The 15831-nt window shown below is 36.6% G+C and overlaps 1 protein-coding gene across 7 annotated transcripts in view; it reads left to right on the top strand.

The window, feature by feature from the left end:
• CSNK1G3 (casein kinase 1 gamma 3) overlaps positions 1-15831 on the top strand; it is a 74474-nt gene that overhangs the window by 27750 nt on the left and 30893 nt on the right. For all 7 annotated transcript variants that reach the window (XM_082782719.1, XM_082782721.1, XM_082782722.1 and 4 more), the window contains 2 exons: positions 13997-14145; positions 14955-15189. In XM_082782719.1, the coding sequence (XP_082638845.1) occupies positions 13997-14145; positions 14955-15189 (384 nt within the window). The remainder of the gene's footprint in view (positions 1-13996; positions 14146-14954; positions 15190-15831) is intronic.

Genomic DNA, 15831 nt, shown 5'->3' with positions numbered 1-15831 from the left:
CTGAAGACAGATAACTTAATTTTTCACCAATAAGAACTATGAATTCCACAGGTGATGCTACAAACAGTCATGGTGACCGTGAAATAACCTGAGGCTGAAGAGGTACTTGTAGCTCCTGTGAAATCACAGTTTATTTGGGGTGATGGCATGGGAAGAAGGCACTGATGTGAATTAACAGTTCCGGAAGTAAATAAGGTTATTTTCCTGAAATACCTTCTTGAAGTCAAATAGTGTTACTGGGCAGCCTATTTTTTAACAGAGTAGCTAGGTGTTTCCTCTGATCTTACGAATTCCGTTGGTGGAAAGATTAACATTTTGAAATTCCATATTTTCTTGGTATTCCTTTATCTCTGGCCAGTATTTGCCTGCTGCAGGTCTACTTATTCTTATAATGTGGATTTGTGACTTAAAGATTTAAAAAAAATAAATAATAATCCTGTGATAAGACTTACTCTTTTGCTTTCTTCTGTTTCTTGAATGCCATGAATGGGTGGAAGATGTGCTTGGGTGCAACAAGCATTTTGGGAGGGATATCTCTTGTAATTCTCATCCCTGACAGAACAAAAGAGTCATGGAAAACATAGGCAAGAAATATGCATGTAAAACCAGAAACATTTCAAAACTGTTTCTCTTTGGAAAGAATCTGCTTATCAAGGAGGCTAAATCAGCCTCAAATGGGCTTCTTACTGACCATATCTGTGAACGTTCAGTAGAATGTAGGAGTTTGTCAGGAAAACAAAATTCTGAGGTCTCTTTCTTAAACAGGAAACATTTTATCTACTTTGAGGCTACTCTTGAAATATTTTGGATTATTCAGAGGAATGGATCTAAACTTCCTAAAATAGTTCTTAAATAATTTTAAAGATGTAACTAATTTTGGTCACGTCATTATTTACTTTTCATTTTAGGTATTCTGTAGACCGGTAGAGATTTTTCTGAATATTACTTTGCTTTTTTTCTACCATAACTTTGTTGTTTAGTAGTTGTGGGCAGGAGAATCTTGCTTAAAGTACATACTGTACTCATAAAGTTCGAGATCATTTAGCTGTTGGTATGCGGAAGTTTCTAGTTAAGTGAATAAGCACCAACAGATGAAATTTGAGATACCTTGAATTCTACTATAATTTTAGTTAAAATTATTTTTCTTAAAACCCAGTAAGAAAAGATAAGAAAAACAGATACATCAGTGATAGCACAGCACTACAAATAAAACTACAGCTGAGTTCTTATCTGAAGTTATATGTGTATTAGGACTTTTAGCATGAATAAAAAGCAGTTTTGTATGCTTTCATTTATTTATTTTGTGGTAGTTATCTTTCACGCTAAATCTTTCCCTTCATGATAAGAAGGTGAACTTCAGAAGTCAGCTCTTTCTCATGTTTTATGTCTGTAAATAACCCTTACAGACATAGGGTCTGTAATTTAACCACACCCAAACTCAGTGTTTTCTTTTCTATTTGGAAAGACTGAGTCAGAGAAATCAGTAGCTACTGGCTCAGTTCAACTTTTGAGGAGCAAAACTGAGATTTTTTTTTTTTTTTTTAATGTGGGACTTAATGGTCCTGCATGAGTGAAAACTTCCAAGAAAGGAAGTTTTCCAGGGAAGACAGGTAGGAATTTACAGCATGGTTCAGTTTCGTCTTAAAATAAAGAGTCTGCGTACATGTTAAAAAAGAAGTTGTTCTCTGTGTGTTTAAGAGTATAAAAACTATTCCAATTAATTTTTTTTCTTACTTCTCTTAACAAATCCGTTGGCCATTAATTGTAGTGGCTGGAAGCCTCTACAGGAGATGGAGATCTCATAGCCATCTGATAAGTGGAACAGAAAGGCAGACAGCTGCTGCTGCCATAGCAAACTTCTGTCTGCAGTGCTGCTGACGTACTGAGAACAGCGTTACTATAATACCTGTCTAGAGCAACAAGGAGGATCCATTGTTAGATTTTATTTTTTTCGTTTGAGATAATTTGTGAAAGAGACAAAGATCTGCTTAGCTCTGGATTATTCTACTTCTGAAATTGCTGTGTTACCATTTCGTGCTGAGTTCAATATTGGTAATAATATTTTATTTTTCTTAACTTCTGTACATCTGTTCTTTCAGATGAAGTTTAGCTGACTCTTCAGATTGGCAGTCAAATAGCGTTTCTTACAGTGCAACCAAAATATGACACTTGACTAATGAAGGTATAAGAGATGCATTTGTTCTATGAAAAACAGTATAGTATATTAAGTGGTTTTGGCCATTGTGAAAAGAATGCTAAGTAGTGCATTCTGTACGTGACAATCTTTTCTACAGATGGTTACTAGTAGTCATGTGGTAATATGCTCAGCATTAGTATCTAAAAATACATATAGTTTTCTGTTCTGAGGTAATGAGAGCATACCTTAAACATTAAAAACAAAACAAAACAAAAAAAAAAACATACTATTTGGATGGTTATAATAAAAAAAAAAGTTACTCTTGGTTGGAGGACAAGTGTGGGTGTAATGTAACTTTCAACAATACAGAAGCCAATAGATCATGTGTGTATGTATTGGCGGGTAAAACAATGTTAGTTTAAGAACAGGACTACGTAAGAAAAGCTACAGCCAGGGAAGTAGGAAGCATTTTTGCAAGCTTGTCAACTGAGGGGTAGAATTTACTCACTATTCAGGCAATTGGGCTCAACTGAATTTTTATTTTAGTGTTTGGAGCATGGCAGGATTCTCTGTGTTGATAACTGGGTTTTGATTTGGGAAAGTAGCAAAGGTGTTCTGAAATCTTTTTTTTTGCATTTTTTGGTGCAGAATACGTTAAACTAAACATTTATTACAAGGTACTTTCTGCACCATTTAATGTTGCTTTGGTAGAGTAGACATTGCTGGTCATAGTTTTTTTCTTCCTTGTTGAAAAGCTGTTTGTCAAGCTGAAGACAAGAGTAAAGTTGGTGTTCAGTACTCTTTCCTGTAGGTAAAGACCAAAATATTTATGGTAACAAAAATAAAATTGTTCCTATAATTTCAGTTCAGACCAACTTCATCATATGGGACAAAACGAAAGGTTTGAGTGTTCAATGCCAACTTTTCATTTTTTTTGTACAACCCATTCTATACCTTTCAGGGTATAGAATGCATGATAAAGCATCCTTTTAATTTCCAGTATCTGCCAATCTTAAGTGATAGGTGTTTTTTTTTTTTTTCTACTCTTTCATAGTACACTACTAAAAAATACCAATTCAGTATGGGAGAGAGTTTTGTATTGCTACAGAGGTCAATCCATTGATTGGTTCTGCCTTATTGCCAGGGCCAGCCTACCTTCATAAGTAAAGGAGGTAGTTTGTTTCTTCCACAGCGTGACACTTACTACAGAAAAAAAGGTCATCACAGCATAGTTTCAGGTGCTGACACCATACCTGGATGGTATCAGCATTTCTGATCTGCTCTGACTCTTCCCAACACCATGATGACTCCTAATTCTCAGGGCACTGGGCCTCATGTCCTACTTCCCTCTCCTTTGCAACACATCGATCCATGTGTTGCAAACACATTGATCGAACACATGACAGCTACCAATATTGTAGTACACAGCATAGTACCAAATGTGATAAGAAAAGTGTTATCTATATGAAGCCCTCCTCCTGCTTTGGAACAGAGTCCAGGCAGACAGTGCTGTTTAAGTTCCCTATGCAAAATTGTCATCACTTTATTACGATTGATGTTCTACTATATAATGAGGAGTTACCTTAGTAATAGTTCTGTTGGATTTCAGTGCTAGAAGTGAATTGTAGCTAGATTAATATGATGATTTCATATGATTTTTGTTCAGGTATCACCTAAAATATCCTATTCTGTATTTTTTAAAAATAGTACTTCTGTTGGAGATTGGTACTTGCCATTATTGTAATATAATGATAATGGAAGTTAACATGGTTTAAAGCAAATTTGAAAAGAGACTAGTACAAGACTACTCCAATACTGTAGATGTCCAAATATATTAATGAAGTGAATGTTTCCAATACCTTATTAAAAGAATAATAATTTACTGGAGCTTCAGATTTTAGGAGATAAATTAATTTCTGAAACAAGCACACTGCTGTTACTGATCGTTCGAAACAAAAGTTAAAGACAAAATGTCTAGCTGTTAACTGCAGAGTTGGCAGTTAACTCAGTTCAGGGTAGTCTTAATTATATACGTATACCTATTTATGACTTCTTGTGTATGTTTCTTTGAGTTATCGCAGTTCATAATCTGCCTATGTATCTTGCTAGCAGACATTCTATATACACTCAGTGATTTTTTTGTAACGTTACATGAACGTTGCTTAGAGCTATATTCTTAGATAAGTAGTGGGAATTTGCTCCTAAACTGAGCAATGATTTTTTTTTTTTTAATTCTTTTAGTACTGCTGTCCTACACTCACTTGTTCTATTTTCACCAGGGATGTTATGCAGAAGAATAAACAGTAAGCAATTGTACATATTTCTTTTGCATATATATATTTATATATATATATATATTTGATATCTGTATCAATTTAAAAAAAATACAGATCAGGTGAATTTAGCACAAACCATGATTTTCTTAATTAAAAAAAAAAAGCACTTAGAATTAATCAAATAATGAACCTCTTGAATGAAGAGGTATCTATCTGCTTTTGAGCACTGTTATCTATGTGCTGATGACTATTATGGTTCTGTCAGGAAGTGTTTGGGAAATAACCAACTTAATTCTGAGTTCCATTGTAGCCAGTATACTTGAATAGGAAGGTTGAGCTGCTCAGTTGTTAATGTGAATACATGAATAATGTGATATTTTTATTTGAATGAATGAGACATTGAGAATTACAAATTTAGATCAGCTGTCTTAAGAACAATTCCAGCAAAACTTATAGGGGAATTTTGCTGGCAATTTTTGTGTTTTAGGCAAGTCCTTTCTAACATTTAATTTAAGGAAATGTACAGAATTTTTGCAATTTATATTTGAAGTATTTTCCCTAGAATTAGTTCAGGAGATCTGTTAAGAAAGGCAGTTGTACAGATTTAAATTTAATTTAAAAGTGCATGTGTTAATGATTTTGAGAAATGGTAATTACTGACTGTTAGAAGCCTGGCTTCTTACATTACTTCAAAAGTACTGAACTAATGGTGCTTATATATTACGTCCTCATTTAGTTTGGTGTTTTGCAGTCATGTGCAGGGATGATTGTGGTTTCCATAGCTGTAATGTGCTGAGTTACCTGAGTTTGTATGGCCTTCTGTGTATGCTGCTTTGGTTTTCTGTATGCATGCTTTTTTGTATGCTGCTTTGGTTCAACTTGAAAAACACGTGGCACTATCCTGCAATTTTGTCATTGCTTCTTTTCTGGAAGATTCAGGTCAGATGCTGCAAAGTGAAGTGAAGAATCCTTCTGTTGGTGGCAGGTTGTTGAACTGAGTTGAATCGTTGACACTATCAATACGAATGTGCCATGGAAGACAGCTCTTAATGCATTTCTTCAATATCTTCAGTTTGGATTATTTCAGTGTCTCTTGAGTTGCTATATATGAAAAATAAAACTACAAATAAAAGACAGTGAAATGTAGGAAACTGAATACAGAATAGTGTGTTCTGTAATTGCAATTTTGTGTATTTTACTGTCATTTAGGACTCTGGTTTAACTGACAATCTAAGTAATAAGATATAACAGGTCACTTCAGTAAGTGTGTTTCTCAACTGAATTTGGAAGAAACTGTAAAATTATATTAATATTAAAATAAAACACTGAAAAGTCACCTGCCCAATAGCTTTACAAATTACAGATTGTATTTTGTGGTGATACTGAGTTACTGGTCATACATCCCATCAGTAAAAATTTTTGAATCCCCACTTTATAAATGTGTATTTATAAAATAAGTGTACCACTGTATTAATGTTATGTACATTAAAACATGTACGAAATGAGAAATTAAAGGGATGAGATACAGCTTAAATAGTATTTAATATATATATATTGTACCTGATTTTGCTCTTTTAAAAAAATTATGGCTTTGTAGTGAGAGTTATGTGCTTGAATGAACTTCATTTTTTTTAAAAAAAAAAAAAAAAAAAAAGCTCTTATTTTTGTACTTTGTGATAGAGTGATTTGAATGTCTGGCTCAAAGTTTGGTTTGAGTTTGTTTTAATTACTGTCATAGGTGGAAAATGTTCCTCACAAAGATATGTACTTCCAAATGGAAGAAGTGCATCTCTGGCTGTGCTTACTAAATCGTGGTGTTTGTTTTTAATCCTATTCACTACTTATTCTGCTTTTTATATTTAATTCCACTATTTTCCATCTTTCCAGATGTTAATCTCTTGTTCTTGAAAACTAATCAGAAGACATTAAATTTCCATATTTTTAGGAAATATGTTCAAAATGCACTGAATCTCCTTGGGGGATTTTTGAACTGGTTAGAAATTCCTGTTTCCAGGTGTAAGTGTAAAATAGTTTGCAAGAGATTTTTTTTCTAGGTCAGATTGCATTGTTTTGCGCAATGAAATCACTTAACAATGAAAACATTTCCAAACATCAGTTTCTAAAATGCTATCTCCATAGCACAAGTTTCTTTTGAAAATCAGCTACATTCTCACTCCTTGTTTAAATTTGTCACTTTCACCCTTATGACGTATCCTGTTTTTTGAACAGTCTGTGAAGTAGCCTACTACTGGCAGCCACTTTTCTTCACAGAGGTGGGTCAACATATTTGGAAGTCTCGTCTTTTTGTAAAAGAAAAATCTGCAACTCCTCTTTAAGTTCAGCTTCTTGAAGACCTTTGTCACAAGATAATCACTAAGCAGCAGATTTTTCATGGTCAAGCACCTGTTTGAGCAACAGTTACACTGACATTTTTTCCATAAAACATGTTCTTTATTGTTGAGAGTATATCAACTCCAGTACGTCTTTCTGGTAGTGATTCAGAAAAAGTTCTGTGTATGCTATTATCAAAGTATAACCTAACATACACCATAGGCTGAGATGTATTTGAAATGTGTGGTCTCATCCACCTGTATGCCAAACCTACCACACTGACTAATTTGTCCTAACAGTTATTTACTCAAATCTCCAGCAGTATGTGCTTGTCTTCTGATGGTACTTGCTGACAAAGGAGTGCACTTCAGTTTGACACCATCTTTTTCTTCATGCATTATTTTCAACCATTTTTACCACTGCAGGAAGATCGAGTGTTTCTTCAATGGTTTGTGGCTTTTTGTGTCTTGCTACTAAGTAAGATATTTCAAAAGATACTGCCAAAGATTTGTCATAGGATTTAGTGAAATGACGTAAAGGTTGTGGATTCAATAACACGTGACTTGAAATGCTACTGAAAATAATTGTAGAGGCTTGTTTTCATGTTCTGGATGCTTAGTTTCTAATTTTAAAAAAATGTTTTGCTAACTGCAATTCCTTCATACTATCGCTAGATAATATATCAAAGCATAATAAACACTCAGGGTGAGGTTCTTTGTTAATAAGAGTGGATGTAAATCCATATTTCAAATAGTTTTCTTGATATTTTCAATTTTCTGGCCTATTTTTCTTTGAAAAGATTATCTCTGTTTACTTTATAATGCAGCAGATGAAGAGCTTATACCACAGTAGAAGTGCCTGCTCTGCCTTGTTCTTGTTTGCTCATGTTAGCATTATAAGCCATATTTTCAGTCTGTGGTTTCTTTGGCGGAGTCTTTTTATACTGCTCCTTCGTTTTGTGAGCGGTAGCCCAGTTAAAGCTAGACAATATGGTCTATAAATCCACTTAACAGGGCATACATAAACTGCAATATGCTGTAAATGGGTGAAGGAACAAGGATGATAGGTTTGTCATCTCCATGTCTCCGTGTTTCTTTGATCATCCATGTGACCCTCCTCTGGACTCACTCTAATGGGACAATGTCCTTCTTGTGTTGGGGGCCCCAGAGCTGAACACAGTGCTCCAGGTGGGGTCTCACGAGAGCAGAGTAGAGATGGAGGATTGCCTCCCTTGCCTTGCTGGCCATGCTGCTTTTGATGCAGGTCAGGATACGGTTGGTTTCTGGGCTGCAAGTGCACATTGACAGGTCACATTGAGCTTCTCATCAACCACCATCCCCCAGTCCTTCTCAGAGCTGGTCTCAATCTCCACCCAGAATGTATTTGTGCTTTGGATTGCCCTGACTCAGATGCAGGACACTGCCCTTTGCCTTTGAGTCTCATGAGGTTTTCACAGGCCCACCTCTCAAGCCTGTCAAGGTCCCTCCTGATGGAGGGTCCCTTCCCTCCAACATGTTGACACCAAGCTGTGTGGTGTGGCCATCAGCAAACTTGCTGAGGGTGCACTGAATCCTACTGTCCACATTGCTGACAAAGATGTTAAACACCACCAATCCCAGTGCTGACTCCTAAGGACCACCACTTGTCCATGATCTCCACCTGGACATTGAGCTGTTGACTGCAGCTACTTAGTGTGGCTATCTAGCCAATTCCTTACCCATCAAGCTGTTCATCTCTCACATCCACATCTCCAGTTTAGAGACAAGGATATAATGGAGGACAGTGTTAAATGCTTCTCACGATGTCAGTTACTCTTCCCCATCCACCAATTCTGTAACTACATCATAAATGGCCGCCAGGTTTGTCCAGCATGATCTGCCCTTAGTGTATCCATGTTGGCTGTCACCAGTCACCTCTTTATTTTCCATGTGACTTAGCACAGTTTCCATGAGGATCTGCTCCGTGATCTGGCCAGGCACAGAGGTGAGACTGATGACCCTGTACATCCCCAGGTCTTCCTTTTTTCCCTTTTTAAAAATGGAGTTATGTTTCTCCTCTTCTAGTCCATGTAAACTTCACCAGACTGCCATGACTTCTCAAATGTGATGGAAGGTAGCTTAGCACCTTCACTGGCCAGTTCCTTCAGGACCTGTAGCTATATCTCATCAAACACCATAGACTTGTGGTCCTTTAGGTTCCTTAGCTGGTCTCGAACCTGATCATCTCCTAGAGCACGCAATTCTTTTTTTCTGCCAGTACCTGCCTTTGCCTTTTGGGACCTGGGCTATGTGACTATAGCACTTGCCAATGAAGACTGATGCAAAAATGTCACTGAGTATCTCAGCCTTCTCCATATTCCAAGTAAACCGGTTTCCTTCTAGATAGGCTTCACAACTTCCCTACTTTTCCTTTTATCACTGATGTACCTTCCTTTTAGCACTGATGTACCTTGTTGCCCATGATGTCCATAGCCAAATTTAATTCTAATAGGGCTTTAGCTTTCATAATCTACCCCTAGCTTCTCAGATGATTTGTTCTGTATACCTCTTAGGCTACCTGTCCTTGCTTCAACCCTCTGTAGGCCTTCTTCTGTTTGAGTTTGGCCAGGAGCAGCTTGTTCCTCGATGCAGGCCTCCTGATGTTTTTGCCTGACTTCCTCTTTGCTGGGATATATTGCTCCTGAGCTTGGGGAGGTGATCCTTGAATATTAACTTCTCTTGGGACCCTCATCCATCCAAGGCTTTGTCCAATGGTATTCTACCAAGGAGATCCCTGAAGAGGCCGAAGTCTGCTCTCTCGAAATCCAGGACAGCAGGGTTTTATAAAATATGAATTATGTTGGAAATACGGCATACTCCATAACTTACATGGTGCTGTATAGCATATAATACATTAAGTATAGCATGTTCTATAACTTATTTATTTACGTAGAAATTTCTGAATAGCTGTTGTATTAAAAAGATACAAAATACTTTGTGTGGCAAAATTGCTTGGAAAATCATAGTACTTTAAATCATATGATAATACAGAGTAAGTGAGGTTTTATGGTATTGCAGCTAACAGTTAAAGCTTATTAATGAAAACAGCAATGCAGTAAGCAGAAATATTTTTGTAAACAAAGTAAACAAAAAAAGTAAACAGTAAACAAAATATTTAAGTTCTTTTAGTGTTTTAAAATGCTATAAACAGACAAAGAGCAAATGCAGTGCTAATAGAGGAGAGTTTTGTAGTTCAAATCTTTAGACATGAGCAGAGATTCTTGGAATGTGTCTCAGACCATCACAAATATTCTCTTTTCGTCTTCATTACTGTTCTTTTTCTTCCTGTCTGTGCTCAGTTGTTTGTTCTTTGGGCTTACTTCTGTACATCTATTGGATAACATAATTCACTACTGCATACTCATCCACATCTCCATGTACAATTCCACAGTACCACAAAGTGGAGGCAGAAAACTTGAAACTAGGAATATCTAGAATTATGATATCCTTTTCTGTACAGACAGCTTTTTTGAGCCATTATTTTATGATTAGGGATGATCTTTTAAAAATCAAGCTTTGTTGTACCATGTACACACATAGTGTTTAATGTGGTTTATGTTACTTCCTTAGTAGGAATGAGCTGCTATTGCAAACTCTTTCTGGAATAGGTATGATAATGCTTGTTATAGGGTATAGTTATGACTAAAAAAATAATAAATGGAAGGTTAGTTGTTAGGGGTTATGTTTTCATTGTTATCAAATGTAGGAAAAGATATCAAGGAAAATGCTCTTAGAAAATACTTATTTTGTTTGCTTTTAGTTTTGCTTAAATATAAGTGTGTTGGTTTTGGACACAGTTACACAGCTGTAGCTTGTGTGTAAATTAGCGCTGTACTAAGGTATGGAAAATGTGAGATCACAGAATCATTTAGTTGGAAGAGACCTCCAAGATCACCTAGTCCAACCTCTGACCTAACACTAACAAGTCTTCCACTAAACCATATCCTTAAGCTCTACATCTAAACGTCTTTTAAAGACTTCCAGGGATGGTGACTCCACCACTTCCCTGGGCAGCCTGTTCCAATGTCTAACAACCCCTTCAGTAAAGAAGTTCTTCCTAACATCGAACCTAAAACTCCCCTGGTGCAACTTAAGCCCATTCCCCCTCGTCCTGTCACCAGGCACGTGGGAGAATAGACCAACCCCCACCTCACTACAGCCTCCCTTGAGGTACCTATAGAGAGCGATAAGGTCACCCCTGAGCCTCCTCTTCTCCAGGCTGAACAAGCCCAGCTCCCTCAGCCGCTCCTCGTAGGACTTGTTCTCCAGGCCCCTCACCAGCTTCGTCGCCCTTCTCTGCTCAAGCACCTCCATGTCCTTCTTGTAGCGAGGGGCCCAAAACTGAACACAGTACTCGAGGTGCGGCCTCACCAGAGCCGAGTACAGGGGGACGATCACCTCCCTAGCGCTGCTGGTCACACTGTTCCTGATACAAGCCAGGATGCTGTTGGCCTTCTTGGCCACCTGAGCACACTGCTGGCTCATATTCAGCCGACTATCCACCATCACTCCCAGGTCCTTCTCTGCCTGGCAGCTCTCCAACCACTCATCTCCCAGCCTGTAGCTCTGCTTGGGGTTATTGCGCCCAGGTGCAGGACCCGGCACTTGGCCTTGTTGAACTTCATGCAGTTGACCTCAGCCCATCGGTCCAGCCTATCCAGATCCTCCTGCAGAGCCTCGAGCAGATCGACACACGCACCTAACTTGGTGTCGTCTGCAAACTTACTGAGGGTGCACTCGATGCCCTCATCCAGATCATCGATGAAGATATTAAAGAGGACCGGCCCCAGTACTGAGCCCTGGGGGACTCCACTAGTGACTGGCCTCCAACTGGATTTGACTCCATTCACCACGACTCTTTGGGCCCGGCTATCCAGCCAGTTTCTAACCCAATGAAGCGTGTGCCAGTCCAAGCCAAGAGCAGCCAGTTTCTTGAGGAGAATGCTGTGGGAGACGGTGTCCAAAGCCTTGCTGAAGTCAAGGTAGACCACATCCACAGCCTTTCCCTTATCCACCAAGCACGTCACTTTGTCATAGCAAACGTACTTCAGAGTACACCCAATGTTAGGAGTGTTTTCGTATATAAAATTCCATTTTATCTTCAGAGAAGAAAGGCAATACCCAATGTTTGGGGCATTCTGAAAATGGATATGGCTGTTGTATGTAGTACAGGATTGTAACATTAGAGACTATAGAAAAGCTCATGCGAAAGGAAAAATATACTGTCCTTTAATGTGCTTTTTATGACAAGCAAATTAGCAAAATGTATTCTTGAAAAAATTTGTGTCACTGTTCTTACTTTTAAATTCAATAGTAGCTTAAATATAGTTACTTATTTGTGTGCAAGATTTGAAAACAAATGCAGCTTTAACACCAAATTAGCCTTTTGCCCCTCTTGATAGGTTTATTTCATACTTATTCACACAGTATTTAAGAAATTATTAGTGGAACATGCAGTGAGAGATTTATGTTTACATATGTTTTTTTCTGGAAATGTTGTATGATATTTTGTTCTGAACTTGCTCTTTATTTTAACAAAATTCAAAGTAAAAAATATACAACTACAGATGCAAACTTTCTTACAATAAGCTTTTAAAATGTGAAATTTTGTTTTTATTCAAAGATATTTTTCTTCTAAATCACTTTAATGATGTAACAGCGTAGGAGTTAGTGGTTCATTTCTGGACACCATGAATTCAATTTTCAAAAGAATTTAAGAAATTAAGGAAAGTATTTGAATTCTGTAGAAGTGGAATCACTGTGAATTGTTTTATCATAGGTTCCCCTTGAGACTTATGAAAACTCCCTTTATCATTGTTTCTTATGAGTACATTAAAAAAAAAACAACCCTGTCCTTCATACAGTTTAAATAATAGATCTCAGTGTACCCCACAGTCTAGATTTGTTAATGTTTTTAAGACTTCAGCTTGGTGGTGTTTAGATTTGTAATGAACCAACTCAGATTTAAGAAAAAATTTTGCTATTATGTACCATCTGTACAGAAACAAAAAGTAATCAAGGAATAGGAGACAGTGCAAATTTAAGTAAAAAATGCATATATTTCATCATAGAAACATAGAATGTCTTGGGTTGGAAGGGACCTTAAAAACTATCCAATTCCAATCCCTTGCCATGGGCAGGAACACCTCCCACCAGACCAGGTTGCTCAAAGCCCCATCCAGCCTGGCCTTAAACACTTTGAGGTACAGGGCATCCACAGCTTCTCAGGGCAACGTGGTCCAGTGCCTCACCACCAAGAATTTCTTCATTACATCTAATCTAAACCTACTATCTTTTAGTTTAAAGCCCTTGTCCTATCACTATCTTCCTGTGCAAAAAGTCACTTTCCATCTTGTTATAAGCCCCCTTTAGGTATTGAAAGGCTGCAATGAGATCTCTCTGGAGCCATATCACCTCCAGTTCTCTTAGATTTTTTTTTTTTCATAGGTGTTCCAACTCTCTTGTAGCTCTCTTTTGGACTCATTCTAACAGGTCCACATCCTTCTTGTGCTGGGGACCCAGACCTGGATGCAGCACTCCAGGTGGGACCCCTCAGTGCAGAGGGGAACAATCCCCTCCCTCGGCTTGCTGGCTGCTCCTGTGTTGATGCAGCCCAGGATGCAGTTTGTCTTCTGGTTTGCAAGTTCATACTGCTAGCTCATATTTGGAAAACTATCTATATTAACAAGTGATGACTACAACAGATTGTTATCGATGGCATTTCTATTTTGATAATGCACCTGCAACTTGACTTAATGTCTCATGAAGCTTATTGATTCATTAATCTCTTTTGGATTTTTAAATGACTAACATAAAGCAGTTTACTCCTGACTATAACCTTAATGTAAAAAAATTAATGTAAAAAAATATTTTTTTGGTAAATAAGTTTATTTAAAAGCTCTCAATACATTTTTTAAACCCCATTTTAATTTACTTTTACAAAATTCAACAGATTTTCCTCATTTTCTATAAAAGATTGTAAATTTTTTTCATGTCAAATATGTAACATTCTTAAGACGTTTATTACTACTGATACTATTTTCACTACTCCTATTTTACCTTTTACTTGTATCTTTTACAAGGTTTTGTTGTTTGTTTTTGTGAAATATGTATTTTTTTACTTAAGATCATCTTGAAGTCAGGTAGGAATTCTAGTGTTATATTCATTAACATTATTTAACCCCTTATAGTTACACTGTATCTCTCTTTTACAGATGGACTACCTCAGGTCTACTATTTTGGCCCATGTGGCAAATATAATGCTATGGTGCTAGAACTACTTGGACCTAGTCTTGAAGACTTATTTGACTTGTGTGATAGGAAGTTTTCTCTTAAAACTGTTCTTATGATAGCCATACAGTTGGTAAGTAGAACAGATGTGAATTTGAATGTTCATTAAAGTAATTTAGTCTTCAATGGATTAAATACTCATTTCACTTGCTTAGCATGTTTTAAATTGTTATTTGTGGCTGTGGTACAATTTTAGTAGGAGATTGACTTTATGTCATTTTCACTTGCTTTGTTCTAATTTTTCAAAAATCACTGCATGAATCATTGTCTTCTGAGTCTCTTGCCTAATGACAACCTGAAATCATGGATTTTAGTTTGACATTCACAATTAAAAACACCTTCTTGAAATATAAATAATTGTGATTATGAAAGGAGTTGGAAGCTAGGATTCCTAAGTAGCATAAATATTTAACCTGTGCTTTCTCAGGAACAAAGAGAAAAAATAAAACTCTGGAAATACTAAAATATAACAAAGTTATTCAGTGAAAAACTTGTCAGATTTTTTGAAGTATTTTGTGATTTGGTTTCCAGTAAGACAAGTGTGTGTAATGAAAGGAAGAAACAAGGCTTTGCATGTTTGCCTTGATATAATGTGCTTTAAGTAAATCTTTCTGAAAACTTAAAGGTATTGAGCCTCCAACTCTATAAATAGATATTGATATTGGGTTTATATATATGTTGGTGGAATTCCAGCACTTCTCTTCTACTGGTATAAAGCTTTTATTCCTTTAATATATAGCTGATCTATGTGGAACTTGTTTTTTCACTGTTTTAGTGACATAATTTCTGGTTAATGCAAATGTAAGATATTTAGCTTCTACCACAAGTTCATGTGGCAACCTGAAGCTTAAACTAAACTGTCATTTTTTCGTTTTATTAAAGATTTCTCGTATGGAATATGTCCATTCAAAGAACTTGATATACAGAGATGTTAAGCCTGAAAACTTCTTAATAGGACAACCTGGAAACAAAACCCAGCAAATTATTCATATTATAGATTTTGGTTTGGCAAAGGAGTATATAGATCCAGAAACGAAGCAGCACATACCATATCAAGAACACAAGAGCCTTACAGGAACAGCTAGATACATGAGTATAAATACACATTTAGGAAAAGGTACGTGTGCTTTTAAGTGCAGAAACGAGAATTAGCAGCTGTCATTTGTGTGAAATCATCTTCTTTTCAAGTTGTAATTTTTCTCAATAGTTTGAAGTTTGAAGTACTGTTCAAAATTAGTTTGGACTTGCTAAAATGCTATTTATGGAAATAAGGTTCTCTGGGTCTCTATTGATCACGATTCTGTCTCAGCAAACATTTATGTTATTTTTGTTAGTTATCCAGAAGAAGAGGTGTATATTTATATTGTAACATCCTCACATTAGAAGTATGCTTTGGAGAAAATAAAGGTAGATATTGTTGAGAAAGATACACAAGTTAATAGATGGCAGTGATAAGGGTTTTCTATGCTGCCTTGCAAGTTTTTTTGATCCCTTTGAAATGTACTGCCTAGTGGAATAATAGGAGTTCCCATTTTCATGCAGATTTTTTAATTTTAATGGTTATTAATGAGGCTTTGTCAGAGTAGCTAAATATTAAGCTTCTGTTGCAAATGTGATGGACTAAGGAAATGACAAGATATATATGGAGATAAATAATTTTCATTGAAGGAATAAATTTACCTGGAAAAAGGTGCATGAGCATACAAGGCAGTCTTTGTTTATCCCAGTTGTGTAGAGGATTTCTAATGACAATAGGTCT

The sequence above is a fragment of the Aythya marila genome (genome assembly GCF_965140915.1).
Source record: "Aythya marila genome assembly, chromosome: Z".
Classification (NCBI taxonomy): Eukaryota; Metazoa; Chordata; class Aves; order Anseriformes; family Anatidae; genus Aythya; species Aythya marila.
This window is presented reverse-complemented; position numbering and strand designations above follow the sequence as displayed.